Genomic DNA, 12,440 nt, shown 5'->3' with positions numbered 1-12,440 from the left:
AGCTTCTGATCTATTCTTGAGGGGACTACTAATACTTTTCTTTTATATCTAGTTTTGTTTGTTGGTGAGGGTTCCATTTTTACTTTTTCTTTGGTATATTGAAGATGAGAGTTCTATTTTTCTATCTTATGAAATGATTTAAAAAAAAAAGGGTGCCTTAATTTCAGCGTTTCCTTGCATTTAAATCCAAGAATGGGGAAAATACATGTCTTGGACCTCAGCATTTTTATGTTGAACGGTCAGTGATGGCTTTGCTCAAGAGACGAGGTTTAAACTGGGCTATGTAACAGTTTGTTATTGTCTATAGTAATAGATTACCCCTAAACCCGCTGACTTCAAATAATAAACATTATTGCTCACAAGACTCTGGTTCAGGTGTCTTGACTGGGCCCACTCATGCATTGGGTCAACAAATGCTGCTTATCTTGGTTGGGCTCTCTCATATCTGGGGTTGTAGGCTGGTCTGGCATGGTCCTGGCTGGGACACTGGGGCTCTCGTCCTGCAGTAGGCTGGACAATGTTTACTCATATGGCAGTGGCAAGATTCCAAGAGCAAGACTAAAAATGCCCAAAGCTTCCTGAGGCCTCAGCTTGAAACTGGCAGAGCATAATTTTGACCACGTTTCATTGGTCTAAGCTTGAGATGGAGAGATAGACTCTACTCCTGATGGAGAAGCTGCAAGGTCATAATGCTAAGAGTATGGGCTTGGAGGGACCATAAATTGGAGCCATTAATATAATGGCTTGGAGGATAAATAGGATTTGGAAGAAGGATGTGAAGCAACTAGTGTGAACTTCCTCTGATCTAAAGAAAAATGTGCCTTGACTGCCCACATCCCACCTCCTTAATATCTGGAAAACACATGAAGCGTAAGCTTCTCCACTGACTTGTGGGTTTTAACTCTTGAACTGTTCTCTTTCTCTCAGAGAAGAGTGTCTCATGGAAAGCACATCTATAATTGTCTTGAGGAGCTTTCATGGAAGACATTAAGTTGGTTTGCAAGGCAGCTGGCACATGGCCATTTTACTTGCATAGTTATCTTGATCATGTTGGCATCTCCACAAATAATGATTATACCCTTCTCTTGTAGGATTATGCCCATATTTTGACCTGTATAACTGAAAGAGAAAAGTTTATTGTACCCATCAAAGCTAGGGGTGCACGAGCCATCCTAGACTTTCCTGACAAACTGGATTTTTCCACTTGCCCTGTCAAATACAGCACTCAGAAGATTCTGCTGGTACAAAACATTGGCAACAAAGATGCTGTGTTTCACATGAAAACCCACAGGTATGCCTTCCTCCAGTTCTTGTTTTTGATTGATTATAGCTAAATTTATTCAGCACAGGTAATTTGCTAGAACAAGCAGTCAGGGTGGAACTGCTTGTTATAATCTTCAGTCGCAGGGCCAAGAGACCTCACCGATACAGGGCCAACTTCCTCTTCATTCCAAGAGGAAACTAAAATTCAAGAATCACTTGGGGTTTGGGTATGGGTGGTTTTTTGAAATGTTAGTACAAATCTTTTTATTTAGCATAGAGAATGGCCCATGGAAATCTATTAGTAAATATATCCAGTCTTTCTAGGTATTTTCAGGTTATCTGTTCTGCCAACTATAGGTACTAGGGCTGCTGGGATGTGGGTGGAGGGCACATTCCTTGGCGGGGGGAGTTTGTGTTTAATCTTTACAGGAATGTCCCAGGAGCATCACTATCTCTGAATAGTTTCATGTAGACCTAAGTTTATCTCTGGATTCCTATTTCTTCTGGCTGAAATATTACTTTTAGTATTTCTTGTAGCACAGGTCTATTGGAAATTCTCTTCGTTTTGTCTACTTGAAACAAAGCATTTTGCCTTCATTTTTTTTTATTTAAAAAAATTTTTTTTTAAGATTTTATTTATTTATTTGCCAGGGAGAGAGAGAGAGAGAGAGAGCATGAGCACAGACAGGCAGAGTGGCAGCAGAGACAGAGGGAGAAGCAGGCTCCCCGCCGAGCAAGGAGCCCGATGTGGGACTCCATCGCAGGACACTGGGATCATGACCCGAGCCGAAGGCAGCTGTTTAACCAACTGAGACACCCAGGCATCCCTTTGCCTTCACTTTTGAGAAATATTCTCTACAGTTTAGAATTTTGGGTTGACTGTTCTGTATACACGTAATTTGTTTCAGCAGTATAAAGGTGGCATTTCATTATCTTTTGGCTTACATTTTTCTTATGAGGTCTCTGCCAAAACTCTTTGTTCCTCTAGATGTAATTATGTCTTTTTTTGTGGGCTGCCTTTCAGATTTGTCTTTATATTTGGTTTTTAGTAATTCAAATAAGCTATGTCTAGGCATGGGGTTTTTTTTTTTTTTTTTTTTTTTGTCTTTTTTGTTTGTTTTTTGTTTTAAGGATTTTGTTTTGTTTTTGTTTAGTTTTGGTTTTCATCCTGAGTTTCCACACTTGCTACATCTTTCTTTATTTTTGGAAAATCTTAGCCATTATCTCTTCAAACAATAATTCTGTTCCATTCTCTCTTGCACTTTCTTCTGCCCATAGGGAAGTTCTGTCTGCTACCAGTAAAGCAGTCTGCACCTTTCCCTCCCCTTGCGGGTGGGGGGATTGTCCATCTTCAGATTTTAGTTTGCTCATTTGCTCTGCGATGTCTGCTTTCTGATTCGCTCAAGAAAAGTTGTGATTTTGTGTTTACCTGCTTTTTTTTCATTGTTAGGGTGGGCAACCTCTTTCTAACTTTCTTTCTTAAGTTTAGTTTTCTTAACTAACTTTCAGAAGCAAGACCGCTTGAACTCATTTAGCTAAATCAATCAGCAAAGACGAAGTTGTTTTGAAGATCATTGTCTTTTGACCTTGTCCCTAAGTGCTTATATGGCCTTTGTCATCTCCTGGGGAGATTCACAGAGTTTGAAGGAGTAGGAAGCAGGTTAACTGGCTTGCCATGACTTACGAAAGAACGAATCTTTTTGGATTTAAAAAAGTCCTCCCACAACCACTTTCCATAATACACATTAAAAACTTACTGTTATACTCATATTTTTCCTATGTAAAAGAAAATCCACCTCAGGTGGAAAAACAAGAGCAGGCAGCATATCTTCCCGGACTGAGGCTGAATCTTAAAATCTACCTATAATGGCAGTTTACTCTTTATTACCTTCATACAAAAGTGAAGTAAAACCACTTCATAGATGTCATAGTGTGAAGTTGCCGGAAGAGATGTAAAACTTTTCTGCCCATGTAACTATGAATGTGAAACATCTTCTAATACAGAAATACTTCCAAGGTAAAATAGTGAGCCAACTCAAGGACTAGCTAGGAATCATGAAGCCATTAGAAACTCTAGTCCGACATTCTCATTTTACAGATGAAGGAAATAAGGCCCGAGAGGGGAAATGACTTACCCAAGTTCCTTCGTGAACTAACACCAAAACCTGGATCAGAACAAACATGGGCCAGTTCTGGGCTTACTTACCCTCGGATCCACTCCTTCCCTTTCCCAGGCTTCATTCACTATCTCTCCGCAGTTAGCTTTCTGCCTCAGCGGAATTCCAGCTGACTTTGACTACTGCAGGGCACTAGAAGGAGAATGCAGAGTAACAAGGGGCCGGGGCATTTCTCCTCCATCCTCTCTGCCTTCAGCAGAGGCCTCAGCAGAGGCTGCATCTCCTGTATGGTTCTGATTCCTGTCAGCCTAGCCTGCCCATGGTTCCAACTTCTGTCAAGTTCCCATGATCTGATAACACTTCCTCCTCCTCTTGTCTCCAGCCCAGGGGTGAGAATCGCTAACTGCTGTTACTTATCCCTGAGAGATCTTGTCATCTTAAATTGGGCTTCTTATTTCTCTCATCTTCTGGACAATCAATCTCTCAATTCAATTTGTTTGCAAATATTTTTGCTTTCCTGTTTAGGTATCTTATCTATTCATGATAGAGTAGTTCTATGTTCTTTCCACAAAATACATATTTTCTAAGCATGCCATCAATTCTTTGAGCTACCCCAAATCCTTCCAGTAAATCTGTTTTCTGTTTAAGTTAGCCAGAGTTGGTTTCTGTTGTTTGCAACTGAGAACCCTGGGGGTTGCAATGAGAAAGGATGTAATTGAACTTGTGGTCACATTGTATTAAATCAGAATCTTCGGGGAGATGCCCTGACAAGCGTCCATTCTAAAAAAAAGTGCACAGTGATTGTTTTGCCCCAAAGGTGAGGACCACTCTTTCAGTTAATATGATTGCCAACATGGTAGAGCAATGGATATATTGTGAGATTTTGGAGTAGAAAACCCAGGGTCTGCTCTTACTCTGATCACTTTAGGAGTCAATGCACAGAAACAATATCTCATGGGAAATTATTTTTAAAAATCATATTCTTTTCATTGAAATAATGATTGAATTAATGGTTAAGCTTATAAATGGTTAGGTTCATATAAATTATAAAAAATAAAATGTTCTTTATATGTCTGTTGCCCTCATTAGAATGTGAGTTTCTCAAAAGCAAGGGTTGAATCTGTTTTCATTTCTATTTTCCCTGCATCAAATATAATGCCAGAAGAATTAAGTGCTCAATAAATGTTTATAGGATGCCTAACCAACAGTATATCACAAGGCAAAGCTACAACTATAAACCTGTACAATAATTTAAAATAAAAAAAATGGTCCTAGTACTATAAAATAGGCATAATGTTTTTACGCTAATAAAAGGAGTCTCCGTGTGCTATAAAATATACAAAGAATATAAACCATTACTCTTCAAGTTTATTGCAGATTTAACCTGAAACTGTAGTAGGTACCAGAATAATTCTGACTATTAAAGTGGGATTAATTTTGGAAGGTGAAATAGGAAAGATGAAGAAGCAGTCTCAAAATCCAAAACCTTATGTCAGGAATCAGTTAATAAGAAAGATTGTCTGAAGAAAGCATACTAATATTAAATTCCATATTTAATATAACAGAGCCAATATTCAGCCTTCTGCTAAAATATCGATTTGTAAGGATGGAAAAGTTTTAGTTCTCAAGAGCAGTTTACAGTGGGTTGAGCAAAAAACTCAAAATCTTTTTTGTGGCTCATGATTTTTCACGAACCCGTTTCCTCCCTAATCAAGCATTCGGTAATAATGGGGCTATTATATCAAAACCAAACATTTTGGTAGACAGAGCCAGCTCTATGCCCTTGAAAAACAATGCCTTTTACTTCTTTGTTAAGAGTATTTTCTGATACTTGATATTTTCTGGCCGGTTCAGCCTGACTGCCTGTAGTAAAATGAAGTACAAAATCAAATTATGGACAATGTTTAAGTGCCAGAACTTAACACACTCTACCCAATTAACATCTGATTTATTGAGAAAGCTTAGGCAGCTCTAAGTAGCAATGGTTGTCCCAGGTGTTTTGTTTTTTTGACTACTGAAGAAATTTAGTGTAATATAAACCCAACAGTGAGCACAACAGAAAAGTATCTGTTACTTCTGTATAGAATTTGGATTTCTGGAGGTCCTAGAGAAGGATCTCTTTGTCCATAGAAAATTAGCTTAGGTTCTACGTGCAATACCATCGAATTCATTTCAAAACTGTTCTTTTCGCTACCAAGAAATGTTTGAAAAGAAAATGAAAGCGCCATGTAGGAAGAAAAAATATTAGGACCCAGGGAAGCAAAAATAGAAGAAAATATTACAACATTGTTCCCAAAGTCAGGAAACTAGGCCCGGTTCTCAGTTCTTAAGATTCTTACTGACACCATCAGGGACCAAAAGGAACTTTTAAGACTGTGAGCCTTACTTTGGATCTCCTACCTTCATCTCAGGAAGTAGAGATTCTTGAGATGCTAAAAGTCTGCTCCTTTTCTGTTCCACCAAAATGTTATAAAGGTGACTTAATGACTACAGATATTTTTATTTCCCTCTGAAAGTTGGTTGTAATTCAATCCACAACCTCTTCTGAGAGGCATCTTTTAGTAAAGAACTGTGCATAGGGTGAGAGACACAAAGATGTATCTCTTCAGGTGGCTTCAATGTTCAGGCATGTTTTTGGGAGGCAGAGAGAACTTGAACTTGCAAGTTCGAGTTCTAACCCTGCTCCACGGCCACCTCGTTGGGTAACTTCGGGCCAGTTGCCTGCCCTTTTAGAGCATGTTTTCTCATATCTAAAGTGGAAATAACAATACCTCCTTTCTGCAGATTTTCCCCAGGATTAAGAGGATTGGCATACAGAAGGGACCCAACATAGTTAGGTCCCGGTGTGGATGGAGTTCGTGCTCATGGCAGCTTATTTGCTTTCCCTTTCGTGTTGTCTCAAGAGTCTGTAGCTTCAGACAGGAGCGGGTGTGAAAACTAATTCTAGTACAAGGTGAACTGAAGTGAGAAGTAAAAAGAAAGTTCGAGCCTGAGGAAGGAGACTTTGTTAACAAGACAGAATCCAGGAAGATTCTAGTTAAGCGGTGCCTTTGAGTCTGGGCAGTGATAAGTGACTCTGGAGGCATTAGGACCTGTGGAAAATGCTAAATATTCCTGTGGGAGCCTAGCAGCTGGGGAATGTCTGTGCAGGGGGTGCGGTCTGGTTGGAACAGAGAGGGGGCGATGCTAGGTGAGGTTATGGTGAAGGGAGTGGAGCCCTCCCACCCTTTCCTTCTCCAACTGATTTGGAATGTGACAGATAACGTGGGACATTTGGACAGACGTTATGTGTTTAATGAAAATGTAAAATCTGGTTGGGAGCAGATTGTGTGGAACCTCAAATGCCTAGGACTTTGAGCTTTATTACGTACATTATGAGGACCACTGGAAGTGTTGATATGCATGTGTTATGACCTATAGATGTTTTTTATGGTATCCGTAGAGCAATGTGAAGGATTGAGAGGAGAATAATAAAAACTTGAACTCATTTGAACACCCAAGATCACCCTCAGGCTCATCATCCATCTGGAGGCTGCCAGTGATGGAGATAACAGAAATAATAATAAACATTAGTTTAGCACTGCCTAGTGCCAGGCTTTGTACTCTACATTTTACCCGTGTCCGCTCCTTTGGTCCGCCTGACAACCCTACGGGGCAGGTGCTGTCCTTACCCTCATCTTATAGACCAGGAGACCGAAGCTTCAGTGACTTGCCCCAAGGTCATGGCAGAGCTGAGTTTTGAACTTTTTCAGTTGGCTTCAGGCTAGGGACCGCTACCCGCATAGAGCTTCTACACAGTGCCTGCAGTTCACTGGAGAGCTGGTGCTATAGGTGTGGGAAAAGGACAAGGGAATGGGAAGATAAAGAAGTGAATGTAGAGGGAGATCCAACTAGAGAGCCCCAGAGAAAAGAAACAGTTTCCCATGGTGGGAAGCACTACAGAGAAGATCTCAGGTACCACTATGTCCTACCCTCGCCATGGCTCTGTACCCTCACAGAAGCTTAGGCTTTTGGACATTAAGTTCATTACTTAAGGGAAGATTTCAGGGATAAAACTAAAAAACAGTGTTGATAGAAGTAAATAATCAGAAAAAACGTAGCCTGCCAGATACATTGTACAACGCATTACTTTGAAAAACTAGCAATTTAGAGAAGTGAAATGGACCATGAAAATAATTAAATGGGCTGGGTTTTCTATTTAGAAGGAAGAACTCTGTAAGTTATTTAAGGTACCTCATGATCAGATCCAGCTTCTCTCTTACCACTTCCTTCCAGGGAAATGAAATGAAACTATTTCCTGTTCCCAAAGCCACCCTACCACCCCATCATGTGTCCATGCACAAATTCTATTTTCAAAGCATAGAACTTATCCCCAGTTTGCCTTTCTAAATGCTCTCCACCGGTCTCCAGCTTGCTGTCACCCAGGAGGCTGACCTGCGTGGCATGGGTCAACAGGCTTCCATCCCTTTGGCTTCTGATTGGGTTCAGCCAGTGGGAGTCCCAGCAGGTGACCAGATGAGAGGATTTGAAGTCGGGACACTTTGTCCCCTTGTGTCTTCCCTGTGAGGCCATCTGGGCTGACTGTCTGTCTCTCTTGACTAAAGGTCCTTGCTCCTCATACAGCAGCGTTCTCATAGGACTCCTGTAGGTTTCAAAACCACTCCTTGGCTCTTTGGGCCTAGAGGTCATAATGGCTTAACTCTTTATAACCCTGGGGGATTGTATCATTTGTAGTTCCCCTTCCCCCTTCTGTTAAGCAGACCCTTTGTTAAAACTGCCCTAAAGTCATCCTCATGTGATTGTGTGATCTTCAGGAGTCTCACAGTTTTCCATTATGAAACCTTCTCTTCACTGACCTATCACAAAACTTGGTTTTTATCCCTTTGAAGGTATTTTTCTTCTGCAAATTATAGTACTTGCAGACATGTTTTAGGGCTGACCACTGGAATCACTCCATGAATGTTAAAAGAATGGCTGAATGGCAAGGACCCAAACGAGAATATTACTGTATCATTTAAGTTTCTCTTACACCTGCTGGTCTAATACTGCTATTTTAACCTTAAAAGCAAAGTTCTTTCATGTCAGGGGAGAAGTGTACTTTATTTCTGAATTACCAAATTGTTCTAGTGCCTGCAGTGCTAGAACTCCCCTTCCTCTACAACCTCTCTTCCACTCTTGCTGGGAATGCAAGCTGGTGCAGCCACTTTGGAGAAAAGTGTGGAGGTTCCTCAAAAAGTTAAAAATAGAGCTGCCTCATGACCCAGCAATTGCGCTACTGGGTATTTACCCCAAAGATACAGAGGTAGTGAAAAGAAGGGGTACATGCAGCCCAATGTTCATAGCACCCATGTCAAAGACGGCTAAACTATGGAAGGAGCCCAGATGCCCTTCAACAGATAAATGGTCCAAGAAGATGTGGTCCATAGACAGGATGGAATATTACTCAGCCATCAGAAAGGATGAATACACAGTTTTTACATCAACATGGATGGAACTGGAGGAGATTACGCTGAGTGAAATAAATCAAGCAGAGAAAGTCAGTTATCATATGGTTTCACTTAATTTGTGGAACATAAGGAATAGCAGGGAGGACATTAGGAGAAGGAAGGGAAAAATGAAGGAGGGGAAATCAGAGGGGAAGAAGAATTATGAGAGGCTATGGACTCCGAGAAACGACCTGAGAGTTTTAGAAGGGACGGGGGTGGGGGGATGGGTGAGCCCAGTGATGGATATTAAGGAGGTCCCATATTGCATGGAGCACTGGCTGTTGTACACAAACAATGAATCATGGAACACTACATCAAACACTAATGATGTACTGTATGGTGATTAGCATAACAAAATATAATAAGAAAAGAAAAGAAAAAAAAAGAACTCCCCTATCCTTTCCTCCTCCCCCTCACACCAGATAGGAATGGGCTCTGATAGAGTGTCTCATCGTGTGCTGCAGGCCTTTCTCCGTGGAGCCATCTTCCGGAACTCTTAATGTGGGGGAGTCCATGCAGCTGGAAGTGGATTTTGAGCCGCAGACTGTGGGCAGCCACAGCAAAAGGCTTATCGTGCATTACGACACAGGTATGCGTCCTTCTTTGTTAAAAGTTCTACATGTTAAGAAAGGTCAGATGGAAAATACGGTGAAGCAAAATAGGAAATGGTTCTTTTGGCTGCGTTAAAGTAAGCTAAGATCCATGAGGCGAAAAACCAAAGAATGAATGTCTCCCACAGAAATAATGTTGAGCCAGAAATAAATCCCACCAGACTGGTTTTTCCAATGCTCGAAAGCCTGACAAATAACAGCTCTCAGGAAGGGAACTAAACCCTGAAGTCACACTGGTAGCTTAATTGTATTTATGTAAATGAAACATTATGGTAACTGAATACCCCATGGATTTTCCATTTGATTTATTACTGCAATTGTCTTAAAGTTTAAAAAATGTAAATCCCAGTTCAGAATGTCTCCTGTGTGCTGACCAGTCTACGTAAGATCCCCTTGCCTTAATCCTTAGAATGCACAGCATCTTACTTAAATGTGATTCTGTGTCTATTGCTACCAGGATTTTCTGAAGGCTCCAGTCTGTACAATAACGAAAATTATACATTGTTTTTGCTAATATTTAATTGATGGTCATGTAGGCTGCACGTACACTAGGCAAGTCTCCAAAGTTGGTTGTTAGATTAATATTTTACCATTGCATTTATTATTTCATGATTTTTCTCATTTCCTTCTCACTTCTTTTTTACGCATTTGTGTTTATTGACCCAGATTGTCTGCATCAGGAGGGCACTGTAGGCAGAAAACACAAATGCACAACCAGGGAAAGAGCAACAGATGACATCTGGGTCACAGTTCAGAGTTGCTGCTTTTGTGGACACACCTCTGAGCAGGGCAGCTCTAGTCCATGTTTAAGGACCCGTTGTTAAGTGGTCCAAGTTCCATGTTGCCTGATGGAGCAACGCATACCCAGTGGTACGAACTGTGTATCTTATCTTTCAGTGTAAGTCAGGATTCATTGGCTGCTAGCAAGGCAAACCTAACCCGAACTCCCTTAAGCAAAAAGGGGAGAGTTTTGACCCATATAACCTAGCAGAGAAAGGTAAAAAGCATAGCTTATAACACATCAAGAACATGAATGTTTCCAAAGTACCTGTGCCATTTTACAGTCCCATCAGCAAAGCACGAGACTTCCGATTGCTTCAGATCTTTGCTGATAAATGCGGTTGTTTTCTTCTTTTTTTTCCTGCTACCACATAGTGTTGTCTTTTTCATTTTAGACCTACTAGTAGTGTGAAGCTATGTCTTTTAGTAGGTTTAGTTTTTATCTAATGATTAATGATGTTGTGGACCTTTTTCTGTGCTTACTGGCCATTCATATATCTTTTTTAATGAAGTGTCTGTTCAAGTCTTTTGCTCATTTTTTATTGAGTTGTTTTTTTTTCTTTTATTAATTTTTTTTAAGATTTTATTTATTTATTTGACAGGCAGAGATCACAAGTAAGCAGAGAGGCAGGCAGAGAGAGAGAGAGAGGAGGAAGCAGGCTCCCTGCAGAGCACAGAGCCCGATGTGGGGCTCGATCCCAGGACCCTGGGATCATGACCTGAGCTGAAGGCAGAGGCTTTAACCCACTGAGCCACCCAGGCACCCCCCCCCTTTTTTTTTTTTTTTGGAAAATGTGTTTATTTATTATTATTTTTTAAAGATTTTTTTTTATTTATTTGTCAGAGAGAGAGGGAGAGAGAGCGAGCACAGGCGGACAGAATGGCAGGCAGAGGCAGAGGGAGAAGCAGGCTCCCCGCCAAGCAAGGAACCCGATGTGGGACTCGATCCCAGGACGCTGGGATCATGACCTGAGCCGAAGGCAGCTGCTTAACCAACTGAGCCACCCAGGCGTCCCTTCTTTTATTAATTTTAAGAGTACTTTGTAACTTGGTATTCTGAACACTAATCACTTGTCAGATATATGTATTGTTAATATGTTCTTCCAGTCTGTAGCTTCCCCCTTTTCATTTCCTTCATATTTCTTCAGCAGCAGAAATTTTTAATTTTGATTATGTTGACATTATCAATGTTTTTCCTTTAAGATTAATGCTTTTTGCCTTCTTGCTAGGAAATAATCACCTTCTCAAGGATCACAAACATACTCTGTTTACTTTTAAAAGAGTAATAGTTGTAGCTCCTTTGTTGAGATTAATGATTGATCTTTGATTTCATATTTGTATGAATATGTGTGAGGTAGGGACTGTGTTTAATTCCCCCCCCCCCATGTGGATTCTTGGCTCTTCTCCCTTCTGTAATCTTGTTCTGGAATTCCAATCAGTTACTCTTTTATTCTGTTTCTTAGTCTATTATTATTCTCATTTATTCCTTTTTTTAAAATAAGAGATTAACATTTTTGAAAAAGATTTATTTGAAAGAGAGAGAGAGAATGTGAAAGCAGGAGTATTGGCAAAGGAAGAGGGAGAGAATCTCAAGTAGACTCTTCACTGAGGGTGTAGCCCAATGTGGGCCTTGACCCTAGGACCCTGAGATCATGACCTGAGCTGAGACCAAGAGTCAGAAGCTTAACCAACTAACCACCCAGGTGCCCTGATTTTTTATTCCTTTAAACCTCTATTGTACTTTTTCCATTTCTTTGTCTTTGTAGAACTCTGAATACTTTTTCTTCTCTATTCAGTAATTCCTTCTTCCGTGAAGTCTCATCTGCTGAGTTTTAATTTTTCAATTATAAGTATTTTCATTTCTGAAATTTTATGTGGTTCTTGATTCAATCTGTTCTTCAATCTGATTACTTTCTACTCTTTTATTCTTCAAGTTTCCCTTTTATTTCTTAAGCATGTTAAACACTGTCATTCTCATTCTGTTTCTGAGCATTTAAATACATTAAATCTGTTTAGTTAGTTTGCTTTTTATTAGTTCTGATGGTTTTCAACCACGATTTCTGTGGGGGAGGAAGAATATGGTTTTCCTCCACTCTTCTAAGCTTTTGGATGGCCTCCCTGTAGCAAAGAACAGATTAAGAGAAAAATATACACATTTATTTAATGTAAGTTTTCCTTTGATG

General features: G+C 40.3%; 1 protein-coding gene across 1 annotated transcript in view; it reads left to right on the top strand.

Annotated features, from left to right (window-relative positions):
- HYDIN (HYDIN axonemal central pair apparatus protein) overlaps positions 1 to 12,440 on the top strand; it is a 403,917-nt gene that overhangs the window by 123,291 nt on the left and 268,186 nt on the right. The window contains exons 8-9 of the mRNA XM_047711407.1: positions 1,092 to 1,291; positions 9,331 to 9,455. Coding sequence (XP_047567363.1) covers positions 1,092 to 1,291; positions 9,331 to 9,455 — 325 coding nt within the window. The remainder of the gene's footprint in view (positions 1 to 1,091; positions 1,292 to 9,330; positions 9,456 to 12,440) is intronic.

Source organism: Lutra lutra, chromosome 17 (genome assembly GCF_902655055.1).
Source record: "Lutra lutra chromosome 17, mLutLut1.2, whole genome shotgun sequence".
Lineage (NCBI taxonomy): Eukaryota > Metazoa > Chordata > Mammalia > Carnivora > Mustelidae > Lutra > Lutra lutra.
This window is presented reverse-complemented; position numbering and strand designations above follow the sequence as displayed.